The sequence below is a fragment of the Echiichthys vipera genome (assembly GCF_963691815.1).
Source record: "Echiichthys vipera genome assembly, chromosome: 22".
Lineage (NCBI taxonomy): Eukaryota > Metazoa > Chordata > Actinopteri > Perciformes > Trachinidae > Echiichthys > Echiichthys vipera.
The window spans coordinates 14,213,195-14,226,917 of record NC_139847.1 but is presented as its reverse complement, the minus strand read 5'-3'; the positions used below and the strand labels follow the sequence as shown (position 1 = coordinate 14,226,917).

General features: G+C 40.6%; 1 protein-coding gene across 1 annotated transcript in view; it reads left to right on the top strand.

The window, feature by feature from the left end:
• The window catches only part of LOC310963970 (uncharacterized protein), a gene marked incomplete at both ends in the record, with an annotated part of 8,740 nt that extends 544 nt beyond the window's left edge, over positions 1 to 8,196 (top strand). The window contains 10 exons of the mRNA XM_083936927.1: positions 1 to 873; positions 1,447 to 1,688; positions 2,941 to 3,143; positions 3,351 to 3,511; positions 4,131 to 4,234; positions 4,491 to 4,551; positions 5,708 to 5,796; positions 6,976 to 7,098; positions 7,436 to 7,536; positions 7,668 to 8,196. The exon at positions 1 to 873 is cut by the window's left edge and continues 544 nt beyond it. Coding sequence (XP_083793053.1) covers positions 1 to 873; positions 1,447 to 1,688; positions 2,941 to 3,143; positions 3,351 to 3,511; positions 4,131 to 4,234; positions 4,491 to 4,551; positions 5,708 to 5,796; positions 6,976 to 7,098; positions 7,436 to 7,536; positions 7,668 to 8,196 — 2,486 coding nt within the window. The remainder of the gene's footprint in view (positions 874 to 1,446; positions 1,689 to 2,940; positions 3,144 to 3,350; positions 3,512 to 4,130; positions 4,235 to 4,490; positions 4,552 to 5,707; positions 5,797 to 6,975; positions 7,099 to 7,435; positions 7,537 to 7,667) is intronic.
• Positions 8,197 to 13,723: the final 5,527 nt, after the last annotated feature.

The window sequence follows — 13,723 nt, the reverse complement described above, 5'->3', positions numbered from 1 at the left end:
TCTACAACAGAGAGGCTAATGTTAGCCACTTTACTAAACAAACTACTTCCTACGGCAGAACTGGGATGGTGAGGTTCAGTGACAGCAGTGTTGATTATTTGAGAGTCAGTGATAATTATTTAGGAAGAGAGGAAGATTATGGGTCCAGCTGTGGCTCAGCTGAGGATCAGCTTCAACCAGCGGATGCTGAGGGACCCTGGCTCAGCGGCTCTCCCTTGAGTCAAACCGTAGAGAGCAGGTGGAGAGAAACAGCAGACACCCACGCTTCATCCGCAGGTTGCCTACAGCAGAGATATGTCGGCATCAACAGTGGGACATACACTCAGAAACTGGACTCCTTCTCTGAGGCTTTCCTCTCCCAGCGAAAGAAAAGATTCCCTGTCATTCCCAATGGAGATTCCTCTGGACAGATCTTGGAATTCGGAGTAGGGAGAGGAGAAAGCCCTGGATTTCTCAAGTCAAGGCACAGCTGTGCTTTTGATTCACTCTCCTACCTGCCTCCTTCCTCCTCTTCCTCACCCACTCACACCTCTCTTCAGTCTTTACCCTCTCCTCCCATATCATCTCACATCATGTCTTCAGTTCTTAGTCCTCCTCCCACACCTCTACCTCCTCCTTCACACTCACCCTCCAAAATGGAATCAACAACTGCATTTGGGGGCACCGGACATTCACTGTCTCAGGGGGGAGATTCACTTAGTACGCTCCAGTTTTTCGCTTCGCACCTTCAGGCACTCCCATCTATCCATTCCTCTGGGATGATATGGAAGTTTCCACTGCTGTCAGGTAGCTTTCCTCAGTCCTCACACGACCGCAGCATCATCGAGGGCAGCCTCAGACCTTCTCATGGCAGTGACTATGGCAACATCACAGGTAAGGCATTGTGTGTGCATTTATGTGAATGAAAATATGATAGTAAGAAGAAGAATCTAAAATTGATAAAAGTCTATCTAACTCTAAGAAAACCCTGAAATAGACTAGAGTGCTTAAACATGAATTTTTTTTAAATGAACTTTATTCCCCCCCTTACAAAAAAACCCACATGTTGATACCCACATGTAAATTTACAGAACATGTGGGTTTTTGTAGGTAAGCTTGTGAAATTTCCCATTTCCCGTATGCAAATAAAATTTACACCTTTCACATTTTCACATATAAAACCATTTGAAACAGACATCTTTTGTACTATTTCACAGCATGTGAAAAATGAAATGTGCTTGAGTGCTTTGAGTCCATATGTGGGTTTTCACCAGAATTGAATAGCAGTTCCAAGTAAGATAAAGATTATGACAACATCTGTTGTGAAGCTTTTTTTGTCTGCACAGATAACAGTTATGTTTCTGACTGTCTACCACCTTCAAACTGATCCAGCAGTTTAACTGTTCATCATAGAGCTCTGACTTCTACTGTTCTTATCCTCTGAAACCATCTTATCCTTATCCCCAGCCTCCTACGCTCAGTCTCCAGAACCGGCATTTCTCACTTCTGCATCCCATCCTTCATCTCTCCATCCAACCAGAACCCCCTGTCCCTCCAATTCTCCATCCCTTCATCCCTCCTTCCATCTTCCCTCTCATCCATCTCACCTTTCCAGCCAACATTTTGAAACAGCAGAAAAGATAAGCCCTTACATTGTGACCCAGAAAGAAAAGAATGGACCAGCCAATCTGAACCAATCACAGCTACAGGTATAGTATAGCACTTCCACTATTTTTCACCACAGGAAACAATTTGAGCAAATTTAAAGAAACATTTTTTCCATTTCTGGAAGTATGCTTAATATCCATTCTTAGTGGGAGACAAGAAAAACAATAGCTGTTTTGACTTTAGGCATCAGGGACTGTGAAGCCCAGCTGAGCTCAAAATAATAGAAAACTGTGTTGCGATGTTGTGACTGTTTAAGAAAGCCGTAAGTTGATGCATATCGTCTATTAGTTGGCTTTATTTTAGACAAAATGTTACAAAATGATTTAGTCTATTATCAAAACTACTTGGTGTTGAATACTAATTAGCAAAATGTTATCATGCTAACATGTGAAACTGGTGAACATGAACATTATACCTGCTAAACAGCTGCATGTTAGCATGCTGATGTTAGCACCGCTGTGCCTAAGTACTAGCCTGACTTTGCCATACCAAAGCCTGGAACCTCTCAGTTCCTTTTCGATTGCCAACGGGCATTATCAATGACTGTAGACCAAAATGCCTCTGGACTTGATTGGATAGACCTACAACCAATCAGTGCAACGAAACAAGTGAAGTAGCGTTGGACAATGAACAATGTAAATGGACTACAGTGTGCAGAGATGAGCTGTGATGATCAGTCTGGGAATGTGTGTTGCTGTTTTGCCATTAGAATTTGAAATAGTCCTCCAACAGACTATTTCCTTTACTAAACAAGATTTATGCTCGCCTAGTGTTCCTGGCGCCCCAAAAGGGAATTGTATTTTGCTTAATGCTTAAGGGCTCCACAAGTTGTCAGTGTAGGAAAAATGGACAAATGTGTAAGTAGAGGCTCATTGAGTTTATTCAGGATAAAAAAAAAATCATTTAAAATGTAAAAACAAAGTCATGTCCAACCACTGCATTTCAGAAGCAACATTGGCACAGTTGGATTGCACACTGAGAGACGCGAGAAGCTGAGCAGAAGTAGTAGGCAGACACATACAAGGTTGTTTCTTCTCCAACGGCATTTGCGCCTCTAAAACCACAGTTTTCAACTCGACATGTGTTTTTAGACTAGTTGAAGGAGTGTAATTGAAACAGATTTGGAATTAGCGAAAGCCACGCTATTCACCTTTGACAGAGCTAGGTGAGCTGTTGCTTCTGCTTCATTCAAACCACCACACAGATATGCTAGGTCAATACATTTTTCTTTGTCTTTTATTATTTTAGGACAAAGATATTTGTCTGAAAGGATTTTTCCTTGTGCTCTTACAGCAACACGTCTCTCCAATCTACACTGGAACTCCATTTCCCAGTATCCTTCACTCCAGCAAAGGTCAGAAAAGGGGCCGTTACACTCCACAACCTCTCCTCAATCCAGTTCGAAGGGGGTCGGGGCTCTATTCCTCCATCTCATCTCTCAATCACAGAGAGGAGGAAACAGCTCAGGAAGAGGAAGATGAGTGTGTTGTGTTACCGTAAGTGAAATGCTGAAGGACAGTTTGCTTCAGTGTTGTTTGTTTATTACCTTTTTAATTAGCATGATGGTTAAAAACATAGTAAAGAGTCAGGTCAGTGTCCAAGGTGTCTGCCTGTTTATTTGTTTCTTTGTTTCTTTGTTGTAGATCTAGATCCATGGGCGTAGGTGATACCTTTTTCACCTTCTTTTCTTTCCTTCCCTCCAGGTATGTCAGTGTGGGCCATGCTTTCCAGGCAGAGCTTCCTCCATGCTTTGTGGATGGGGAAGAGTCAAGAGTGTGGTCATCAGAGGAGGAGTCCCCTAAGGAACAGTTGCTCTGGAAACCATGGGAGAATCTGGAGAAGAGTACCAACTTACAAGACCAAGGTAAATAAAATGCTAAAAAACAGTTTTCCAACACAAATTTAAATAATAGACGGAGTAATAACAGCACAGAAAATGCCAGTGGAGCTCAGATGTTCAATATTACAATCAACTGATTCAAGGATCAAAGCTTCAGCGTCCTTATGTCATTTAATGTATCAAATTTAGTGTACCTAACATAATAATAGCTGTGTGATAGATACATTTTAAAGGTCCCATAAAATGCTAATTTTCATATTCATTCTTTCATATTTGGGGTTTCTACTGGAACATATTTAAATGCTTTAATGTTTAAAAAACTCATAGTGTCTGTCTGAATATACCTGTATTCACCCTCTGTCCGAAACACTATGTTTAAGTGTCTCTTTAAGCCCCCCTCATGAAAAAGCCCAGTCTGCTCTGATTGGTCAACATTTTAACCTGATTTACAATCAAAAAAAGAAATGGAAATCCAACTTTTTATAACATAAGACCTTTAAATAGTCCCTGGTGGAAGATAGAAAAATATACTGTATATATGTGTATATATATATTTAAAAGATTAGTTCATGCTAGTTCTATGAAGCTCGCCATTGAAAACTGCATATGTTTTGTGTGTGTGTGTGTGTGTGTGTGTACATAGTGGAGAAGCTATTGTCCATGTGTAGTTCTAGCTGCGTGCCAGGGGGAGGCAGTAACACAGAGCTAGCCCTGCACTGTCTGCACTACTGTCAAGGGGACACAATGGTAAGCAGAGGAATATTAGTATTGTCTTTCTTTCTTTTACTAATTACATTACTATGCACTCATTCTATCATTTTCATTTTTTTTCCATCCGCAGCTGACTCACTTCCATGCATCATTATCCACCTGCTCATTCTCTTGTCATTTTGTTTTTCCTGTCTTTCTTTCTCACTCATCCATGTCCAGTTAATTCTCTTCAGAGCCATTGCATGCCTCATCTGTCTGTTCTGTGCCTCCTCCATCCCTCTCTCCTATGTAGGCCACGCTGGAGATGCTGCTGTTCTCACAGCCCTCACCAACCGGAGACTACCACTACTCTGGTAACCTTTGGCCTCACTCTGAGTGTTAGGTTTCCTATGCCCAACAACTTTGTCAAATTCATCCAGGATAGATATAGGAAGTGAAATGCGTTGCAGTGAAGGACTCTTAGTGTTTTTAAACAGGTTATAACAGTGAACAGTTGTATGCATGTCAAAATGTGAGTCAGCAAAAGAGAAACCATTCCCACTGTACATACAATACTAGCCTTTGTAGAAACCCAAACCTGCCACTGTCACATACAAACGCTCTCTCTCTCTCTCTCTCTCTCTCTCTCTCTCTCTCTCTCTCTCTCTCTCTCTCTCTCTCTCCCCCCCCCCCCTCTCTCTCTCTCTCTCTCTCTCTGTCCCTCTCTCTCTCAATTTTATTCAAAGGAGCTTTATTGGCATGGGAAAGAGACATTTACACTGCCAAAGCAAGTGCGGACAGCACAAATTAGTACAATACAATAACTACGGTATACAATTAGTAAGGAACTACTAGACTATATTCAAATATATATAAATATAACTCAAGTTTAATTTTAAAATATGAACAGAAAATGTTGGGATTTATATATATATAAAGATAACTTCACAAAGATAAACATAAAAGTGTGGACACTGCAGTAAAATAATTTTAGTAGAAATAAGTTAGAACTGTGTAAACACGGACTCTTTTTTGGGCTGGGGTGGAAACTATTTTTAAATATTTGTTTTGGATGTATGTATATACAGAGCTCTTTCTCTCTTTCTCTCAATTTCCCTCCCACTTCTTTGTTTCTTTGGTGCATTTTAATCCACCAAGAACCATCTAAAGCACAGATTAGACATTGTTTTGCATAGTAGTGTTCACCCAGGTGGGTTTATTTCTGTAGACAGGGGTAATGTGAAGTTTGGACCCCCTTACAACAGCTTAACAACATGTTGGATGTCTAAATTCCCTGGTATGTCTCAGGACTCCCCTCCAGCTATTGACCCCCGGAGTGACTCCAGGCTGTCTGTCTGAAGCTTGCTGAATGAAAGTCTAACAACGTGTGTGTGTGTTTGTGTGCGCACGTGTGTGTGTGTGTGTGTGTGTGTGTGTGTGTCTTCAGGCAAACTGTTATCTGTGTAATTTAGAAAGTCAGTCCCATGTAGTCATCTACTTTTCCCCCCTCACCCTCCTGTCTCTCTGTAGGTAGTGACTGTTGGACAGACAGTGAGCAGAGTCTCTTCAGTGCAGCTCTGGGAACGTATGGAAAAGACTTTTCACTCATACAGACAATGGTATAACTCTTATTCATTGCTTGTGCTTATATGCTGCCTTCTTTTAACGGTACCATATTGTAAAAAGGGAGACTCCCATGTCTGTTTAATTATAAAGCAGGTCATGGTGCTATATAAATACTGTGGAAGTATCAAAATGCTCAATCCACAGAGAAATGCACACAGCCTGTATTCAGAAAAACTGTGTCTTTAAACAGGTCAGGGCTTATGTACAGTTGTGATGGCACAACTGTATTATATATAGGTAGAAAGTGCTGCTACAGTGCTGTTACAGTCATCCCCTGGCTGCAATGATGGTGCAGAGAGGAAGAGAGCGCAGATCGCTGACCAATCAGAGCAGACTGAGCTTTTTCAGGAGGGGGTCTTAAAGAGACAGCCACTAAAACGGAGCGTTTCTGACAGAGGGTGAATACAGGTATATTCAGACAGAAAGGATGAGAAAAATAATTGATAGGTTTTATAATAACATTAAAGCATGTAAACATTTTGTAGTGGAAACCCAACATATACGTTTGAACCTGAACATGAGCATAATATAAGACCTATAATGGTTACCTTCTCAGTGTTTTCCTTTTCTAATAAGTCTTTGTCCTAGCCAAAGTGACAGGTTCTGTATATTTGTGTATAATTGTTGTGATATAAAGTGTGCTAAAGCTTTACTGAGATAAAAAAAAATATATATATATATATTTTTGATGATCAAATCATCACATAGGAAGAAAAAAAAGAAAGCATTCACATTCAATTGGTCCACCGCTACACCAATAAGTGGTTGCTTATTCTGTGCTCATTATCAAGTCAAAGTGTTCTTTTTATGTCCAGGATCACTACACAAAAGTGAAGTAGTATATTCCTGAGGAGCAGTGAGTGCAGTACCATTTGGTTTTTGATGACTCACAGTGCACTTCAGTGGGGGTGAAGTGACATGTGTCTGCCCGGAAGAAAAGTAGAGTTTTGATTCAATCTTACACAACTACAAGAAGTGAAACACCACCTCCAGCGCACACTGTGCACAGTGAAAATGGCCGCATGCTGCATAGCGTTAGTGCAACAGAACGTTTCAGCTTCATTACGTTTTCTGAAATATGTTGGGTAATACATTTGGAATCATATGTCACACTGTGAGGTTGATTTCTGAGTTTTCAGTATTCACTATGTGTCGGTCTGTGTATGTTGCAGGTGAGGACTAAGACCGTATTCCAGTGTGTTGAGTTTTACTACCTGAGCAAGAAGCTCCAGGACAAGCAGAGGAAACAGAAGGAGGAGGAGAACAGACATGCGGCAATGGAGCAGCAGAAAAGTGTGAGAACCAATTTAGTGTTAAAACTTATTTGCCTCTTGTAAACATGTCCCAGCTGATCCAGGGACCCCACTGATACCCCTGATGTTTCTTTTCATTTGTGTTTAAGTATCAGGCTTTTGTTTCAGTTCTCATTTCCTTTTTACTGATCTATTTTCCTGTTGTTTTCATCTTATGGTGATTTGTCTATTCCCAGGATGCTCTGTGGGCTCCGCTGTGTTGCAGTATTTGCAGTCTTGTGTAATCAGTTAAATGCATTAAACGTTTATCCAGTGTGGAATGCAGCTCAACAAGTAAATCGTTACATAGTTGCTTACAAGTGGTCCTGTTTTCATATAGATTACACCCACATGTCAGCCAGTGGACAGACAGTTTGGACTGGAAGGGGCGGTTCCTGTGCCCTCATTGGCCAGCTTCTTCCCCTGCAAGCTGTGTGGCAAGTGAGTAGCTCATACTGGAGTAAGCGCCAAATAAAATCTTTCTGTGTTTGGCTTCGGGGCAAGCCAACAGATGGTTACGATTTTCAAGTCTTCCTTTCAAACCTGTTGTTTTTCCTCTCTCCTTGCTCCAGAATGTTCTATAAAATTAAGTCCCGTAATGCTCACATGAAGATCCATCGGCAGCCTCAGGAGGATTGGACTGACAGGCGGCTGCAGCACCAGGTCCTCAGCCAGCGTCTGGCTCTGAGTCGTCCCACCAACCTCATGCCCAACCCAGGCAGCAATCTGCTTCGACAGCAGGCACCAGCTCTGGCATTTCCCTCCTCTGGCCTCGTGGGAACGTCAAGCAACAACAGCAATGCAGACAATGCCCTCAACTCTGTGAACAATAACAGTGCCATCACTCCCAGCAATGCCGGTGTCCTAGATCCCAGCGCCATGGTAACATATAGCAACATCGCTGCTTTAAACTCTCATGAAATCACCGATATTGATGGTGGTGAATCAAATCAAAGAGAGCCCACCACTGTGTTACCTTTCCACCAATCATGGGGCTCATTCGGACATGGTCCCGACCCCACTATCTTCTACTGCAGCACAGAAGGTAAAGGCGGCGTAGGAGCTGGGACACCTGGGGGGAAAGAGCCAATCAACTGGTAGTAGTGTTTAACTCCCCCAAAAGCATTACTAGCACTGAGGTCTGAGACTCACCAAAACTGTGTTTTTTGAATTCAAACTACTTTTCAAGTTTTCAAACATATTTCAAGAAAACATCGTTATCTTTTTCATATGTTTTTGTTGTAAATGGTGTATTTAAATGTGCCACATATTTAAATGTTTTTTTTACCCATTTTACATTTGAATAAAGTTCATAACCGCATGGTTGGTTTTTGTTTATAAGGGTTAAACAAATAAGATGTAACATGTTAATTTGCAAGCTTTAGAGATGCTGGTAGGCAGATTTTTTACATTTGGAGAGAGCTAGGCAAGCTGTCTGGCCCTGTTTCCCATCTTTGTGCTACGCTAAGCTACCTGCCTTCCAGGCAGCAACTTCATATTTAACAGATTACGTATAGATCGTTTTAATGTAACATTTGACAAGAAACTGAATAACTGAATTTTCAAAAACACCAAACTATTCCTTTAACTCTCACGCAGCCCTTTGAAGAAGTGAGGATGAGCCAAAATGTCCTCGCTCTGAAAGTCTGAAACTCATAAGTGGTCCTCACACATACACTAGCACACGCGCGCACACGCGCACACACACACACACACACACACACACACACACACACACACACACACACACACACACACACACACACACACACACACACACACACACACACACACACACACACACATAGTTGGCCATTTGAACACAGCTTGTTGAAAGGTTTTGATATAACACCATAATGGGCTAATATTGACCTTGGTAGACCATCTCCTCTCTTACAACTGAATGAGTATGTGTGTCCAGAATTGACCTGTTGATGGTTAACTACAGTGATGGTGTGTTTTTGTGACTTTGTCCTGGAAGATGCCAGGGAAGAGGCATTGGGGTAGGGTATGGTGTCTGTGTGAGAGAGGAGGCCTGCTAAATTAACACCGAGGTTGATCTAAAATGAAGCAAATACAAAAAAACATGTGAGGATGATTTGTAATGACAAACATTGAAAATCCAAAAGATACATAAACACCACCCTGTATCATTTTTTAACTAATGCATATTTTCAGGACCAACAAACCGACCCCCTTCTCTGTCATGTTTTCTTACAATTCACCTGAACTGATCCGTCAGTCATATTATTTTCCATCTGGCTCAAGTGCATTTCTCGAGGTGGTGAGTATTCCTTGGCCCCATATCTTCACGAGTGTTACTGCCACTGTGAGGTGATAACAGTGTTTGTATGGCTGTGTGCATGGTATGTAAGTCTGTTTGTTCATGTGTATATGATTGGCCACATGTCCTTCAAGGTATCCCTTTTAAAGTAAACCTGTGAGTAACACTGTGTGCTGAATTTATGAGCATGATGTGTTTACCATTTGTGTGTGCCCTGATTAAAGTTAACAACGGCCTTTAAAGTGGTTCCTCCCCTCGGAGCTCTCCCTCCCCCTGACAAAAGTCCACCATGTTCAGTGCAGTTTGTCTGCCCTCTTTTCTCTGTCTGATGCCTGTTTTTTTCAGATTCTTTCTAACACTCCACTTCCCATTTCTATAATATCGAGCACGAGCTGTGTCTAGATCATAAATGTGTGTCAGATTTGTCCTCTATTCTTGCTCTTGGGTCCATATGCTTCTTTTTTTAAAATATAGTTTTAACTTCCCAGAGCGTTGAATAGTTTGTTGATGCTTTTCACTAAGAAGGAAGAAACCAGAGTCCTGAATGTTGGCCTATTTCAGAGAGAGAGAGAGAGAGAGAGAGAGAGAGAGAGAGAGAGAGAGAGTGAGAGAGAGAGAGAGAGAGAGAGAGAGAGTGAGAGAGAGAGCATACAATCACATAGATAAAGGGGGAGAGGGAAGCGGGGAATGGGGCCGAGAATAAACAGAGAAGTTACTGAGCAGTAGCTATTCACCTATTCATGGTGAGCAACTATTTGTCAGTTGACTGAACTCAACCACAACCCACAGAAGTATTGTTGACAATGAATGTGTTAATGAGAAATAACTTCCAAAGCCCAAAGATGAAGTTATAAAGAAGAATAAATGACAACAGACAACATGATTTGTCACAACCAAAGTTGTATTTAATTACAGTTTATATATACTGTAAAGATACACTTATATCACTGACATGTTTAGAATTAAAGAGTAATCATATAAATGGAGTAAAGTGAATGTATAAGCAAGTCAGCCTATGATTGACCCTGTCCTGTGTTTGGAAAGTTTACCCATATTAGGTTTAATCACAGTTTCCTCATATTCTTATCCAATACATTTTCTCAATCCTTCCAGAAAACTCAAACTTAAGAACCATACTTCATGTTCAATGGCAGAAATGTTCTCTTTTGGCACATTAATGCACACATAAGAGGCAACACTGTTGTTTTTATCTCACATGTAAGGACAAAGTGCAAACTAGTTGTCATTTAGGGACACCAAAAAGAATTGCTGAACTTGTGGAAATGGAAAATAAAGTAATTTAACTTTCAAAGCAAAGGTATTTCCTTGTCTTCTGAAGAAGAAAGGCTTTAGTGAGAACTTGCTTTGCCCTTCTCGGACAAATGTGTGTATGAGAACAGTGGATTAATGCTAAGGTTTTATCACTTGTGATATTCCTTACATGGAGGACGACTGCTGCCATTGACACAGTTAGAGGTTGGCTATGTAATAGTTTGCACGAGCATTACATTCTTACAGAAAAAATGGAAACTTAGAAACAGTTTTATTCACTAAACTATGCTGCTGACACTAGATTTCTTGTGGTGGGGAACACTTCTGCAAAATCTATAAAGCTTAAAGGTCCCATATTGTAAAACGTCAGATTCCCATGTCTCTTTTGACTATAAATCAGGTTGAGGTGCTATATAAATATAATATAAATACAAAGTGATCAGTCCAAAGAGAAATGTACACAGCCCATATTCAGAAACTGCACCTTTAAACGAACTGTCAGGAGGTATCCATAGGTATGTGATGTCACAACTAAAGGCCTATTTGTTATCAGTAGAAAGTGCTGCTACAGTGCCGTTACATCGTTTCCCGGCTGCAATGACAGTGCAGAGATAAAGAGAGGGCAGATGTGGAAGATGTGGAAGACCTGGAAACACTGACCAATCAGAGCAGCCTGGGCTTTTTCAAAGGGCAGTCTTAAAGAGACAGGCGCTAAAACGGAGTTTCAGACAGAGGGTAAATACAGGTGAATTCAGACAGACAGTATGAGAAAAATAATGAGCTTTTTAAACATTAAAGCATGTGAACATGTTCTAGTTAGTTAGTTCAAGCTACCTAGTGGCTTATTTTAATCACAGCAAATATCTGAGTTTTTTTCCATTGACAAACAGGTATCAAAACTAACTTAGCACGCTAGAAATCAATGTGATGGGGGGGTGAGAGGTCACTTGGATGATAAGTATTGACCATTGCCAAATAACACACTGATATCTGTGCTCCCTTTTATGTACACTGACTGGCAATCTAATATTGAGAGTCTGTTATACAGGGAAGGGGCCCCATAAAAATTCTTTTTAGCTAGGTCCAATGTGGCCTAGCTGCACCAGCTCTGGTGATGTAACACTTGCACAGTGTGGTTGGCCCACTTGGCATGACTGAGAGCACTCTCTCTGCTTCACTCACAACCTTAAAGAGAAGGACAAAGACAGAGGAGAGTGGGCAGTGTGGTTAAACTTCAGTGAGACAGACTCGTTAGATGAAATAGGTCAAAGTAAGGGTACATCACAGAGGATTTAACTGTTCAGGAATCTCAATCCTACTGCAACTCAGATTAAGTTTGCATCTCAAACTAACTCGTTTGAATACATCTCAGATTGGCATATTCATTTTTGCCCCAGTCGTAATTCTGGTTTATTTAGAATGTGTCCTCGTAGGAATGTCATTGACACAGACTCTGTTATCTGAAACCGATAAGAGAACACACAAGAGTTGAGAAACAGTCACGTGTGAGTGTACCTGTGTCAAGCCGCTGTGTGTGATTGTGTCTGTGTTACTAAACTTCTGCTATGACGCCACTACATGAAAATGGGGAAAGGTGCACAAAATACAACAAATTTAGGACTTTGGAAAGAGTAAAAGGTTGAAAAGTAAGGGTGTACAGGTCTGTGCACATTTCTTTAATGGAATTATCACAATAATAATGAGGTGCAATAGGGTGTTGAATGCTTCTTGAGATAAAAGCAGTCTATTGTCCCTTTTAAGCAGCCGGACTACAAAGACCCATTCTAAGAGCCTGTAATCAAATACCATCCTTTTCAACTGGAGCCTGCACCACATTTCTTTCCTTCTTCCTTTACTGTGCACCAGATTTACTTTTCCTCACTTCTTCTTCCTTTCTGTGTTTCACTTCAAGTTCCCTGATGAGGACTTTAGGCCTTCCCATCATTTTAATCTGGTATTAATGCTTAGGATCACAATTACTGTATATTGGTTATTCTAATAATGATGTACACAAAAGTAGGCTATAACATATCTAGGTTTATGAAAACAGAACTTTATGGGGGAAAAAAAAAACCTCTTTCTCTCCAAATTGTAGTTCTCAAGAACAAGATGTGCAGTCCTGAAAATATGCATGAAAAATATGCAAAGCACAATGATAAATGAAAAACAAATGAGTTCAAACAAGGGAAACTGATGTAATTTCTTAATCATTTCCTTGTAAGTTTCTCACAGAGAACTGTGCATTATATGGCTAATGGAGGTGAGATCTGAGGCACTGAATTTGCATTGAAACAACTTCTACATTTAACCACAAGTAAATATTAAATCATCATTCATTTATTATTGTTAAATGTCCCTTTTTGTATGTTTCTCCATAGACAGTTTCCACATTTTACTATGTTCAACTGACCTGCTATGCACTAAAACACTCAATGTTTTAGCAATTAATTGGAATCAATTCATGTTCATCCTGAACATAACAACATTACACATTCATTTGAAGTAGTGTTTCTGACCACCTGAGGAATATAAGTCCAATATGAACTCTCCTTTTAGCTCTGTCTGCGTCTCCTCTAACACCTGGGAAAATATATCACTCTTTAGCTGCTAAATAAGAAACCATGTTCACAGATTTTCAACAGTGTCATTCTACCACTTGGTGCTGGGCAGGTAGCTTACACCATTATTTTGTTATATTTATACCGGAAATGTTTGTATGAGACACTTTGTCCTAGACCTTTTCTTCAGAAGCCATTTGGCATGCTGCAGTAAAAAGAGCACAGGTGTAAATATTAAAATGTATCACTCGATTTATGACTTGGCAGCTTTGATTTCAGGGTCATGGTATTTTGCATGCTGGCTCACTGTCACAGTGTGGGACAGTTGAACATACTGGGCCATTGGTAACATTAGTAACACCTGTGCGACCCATACTTTGAAAAGTCAAAATGTCTGCTGTGAAAAGTATTAAAAGCCTAATGAAAAACAACACTTAATCGACCTGTGGTTTTAGGCCTGAAAATTGGCTCCTCATAACATCATAGGTGTTATAGGTGTACATTTACGGTACCC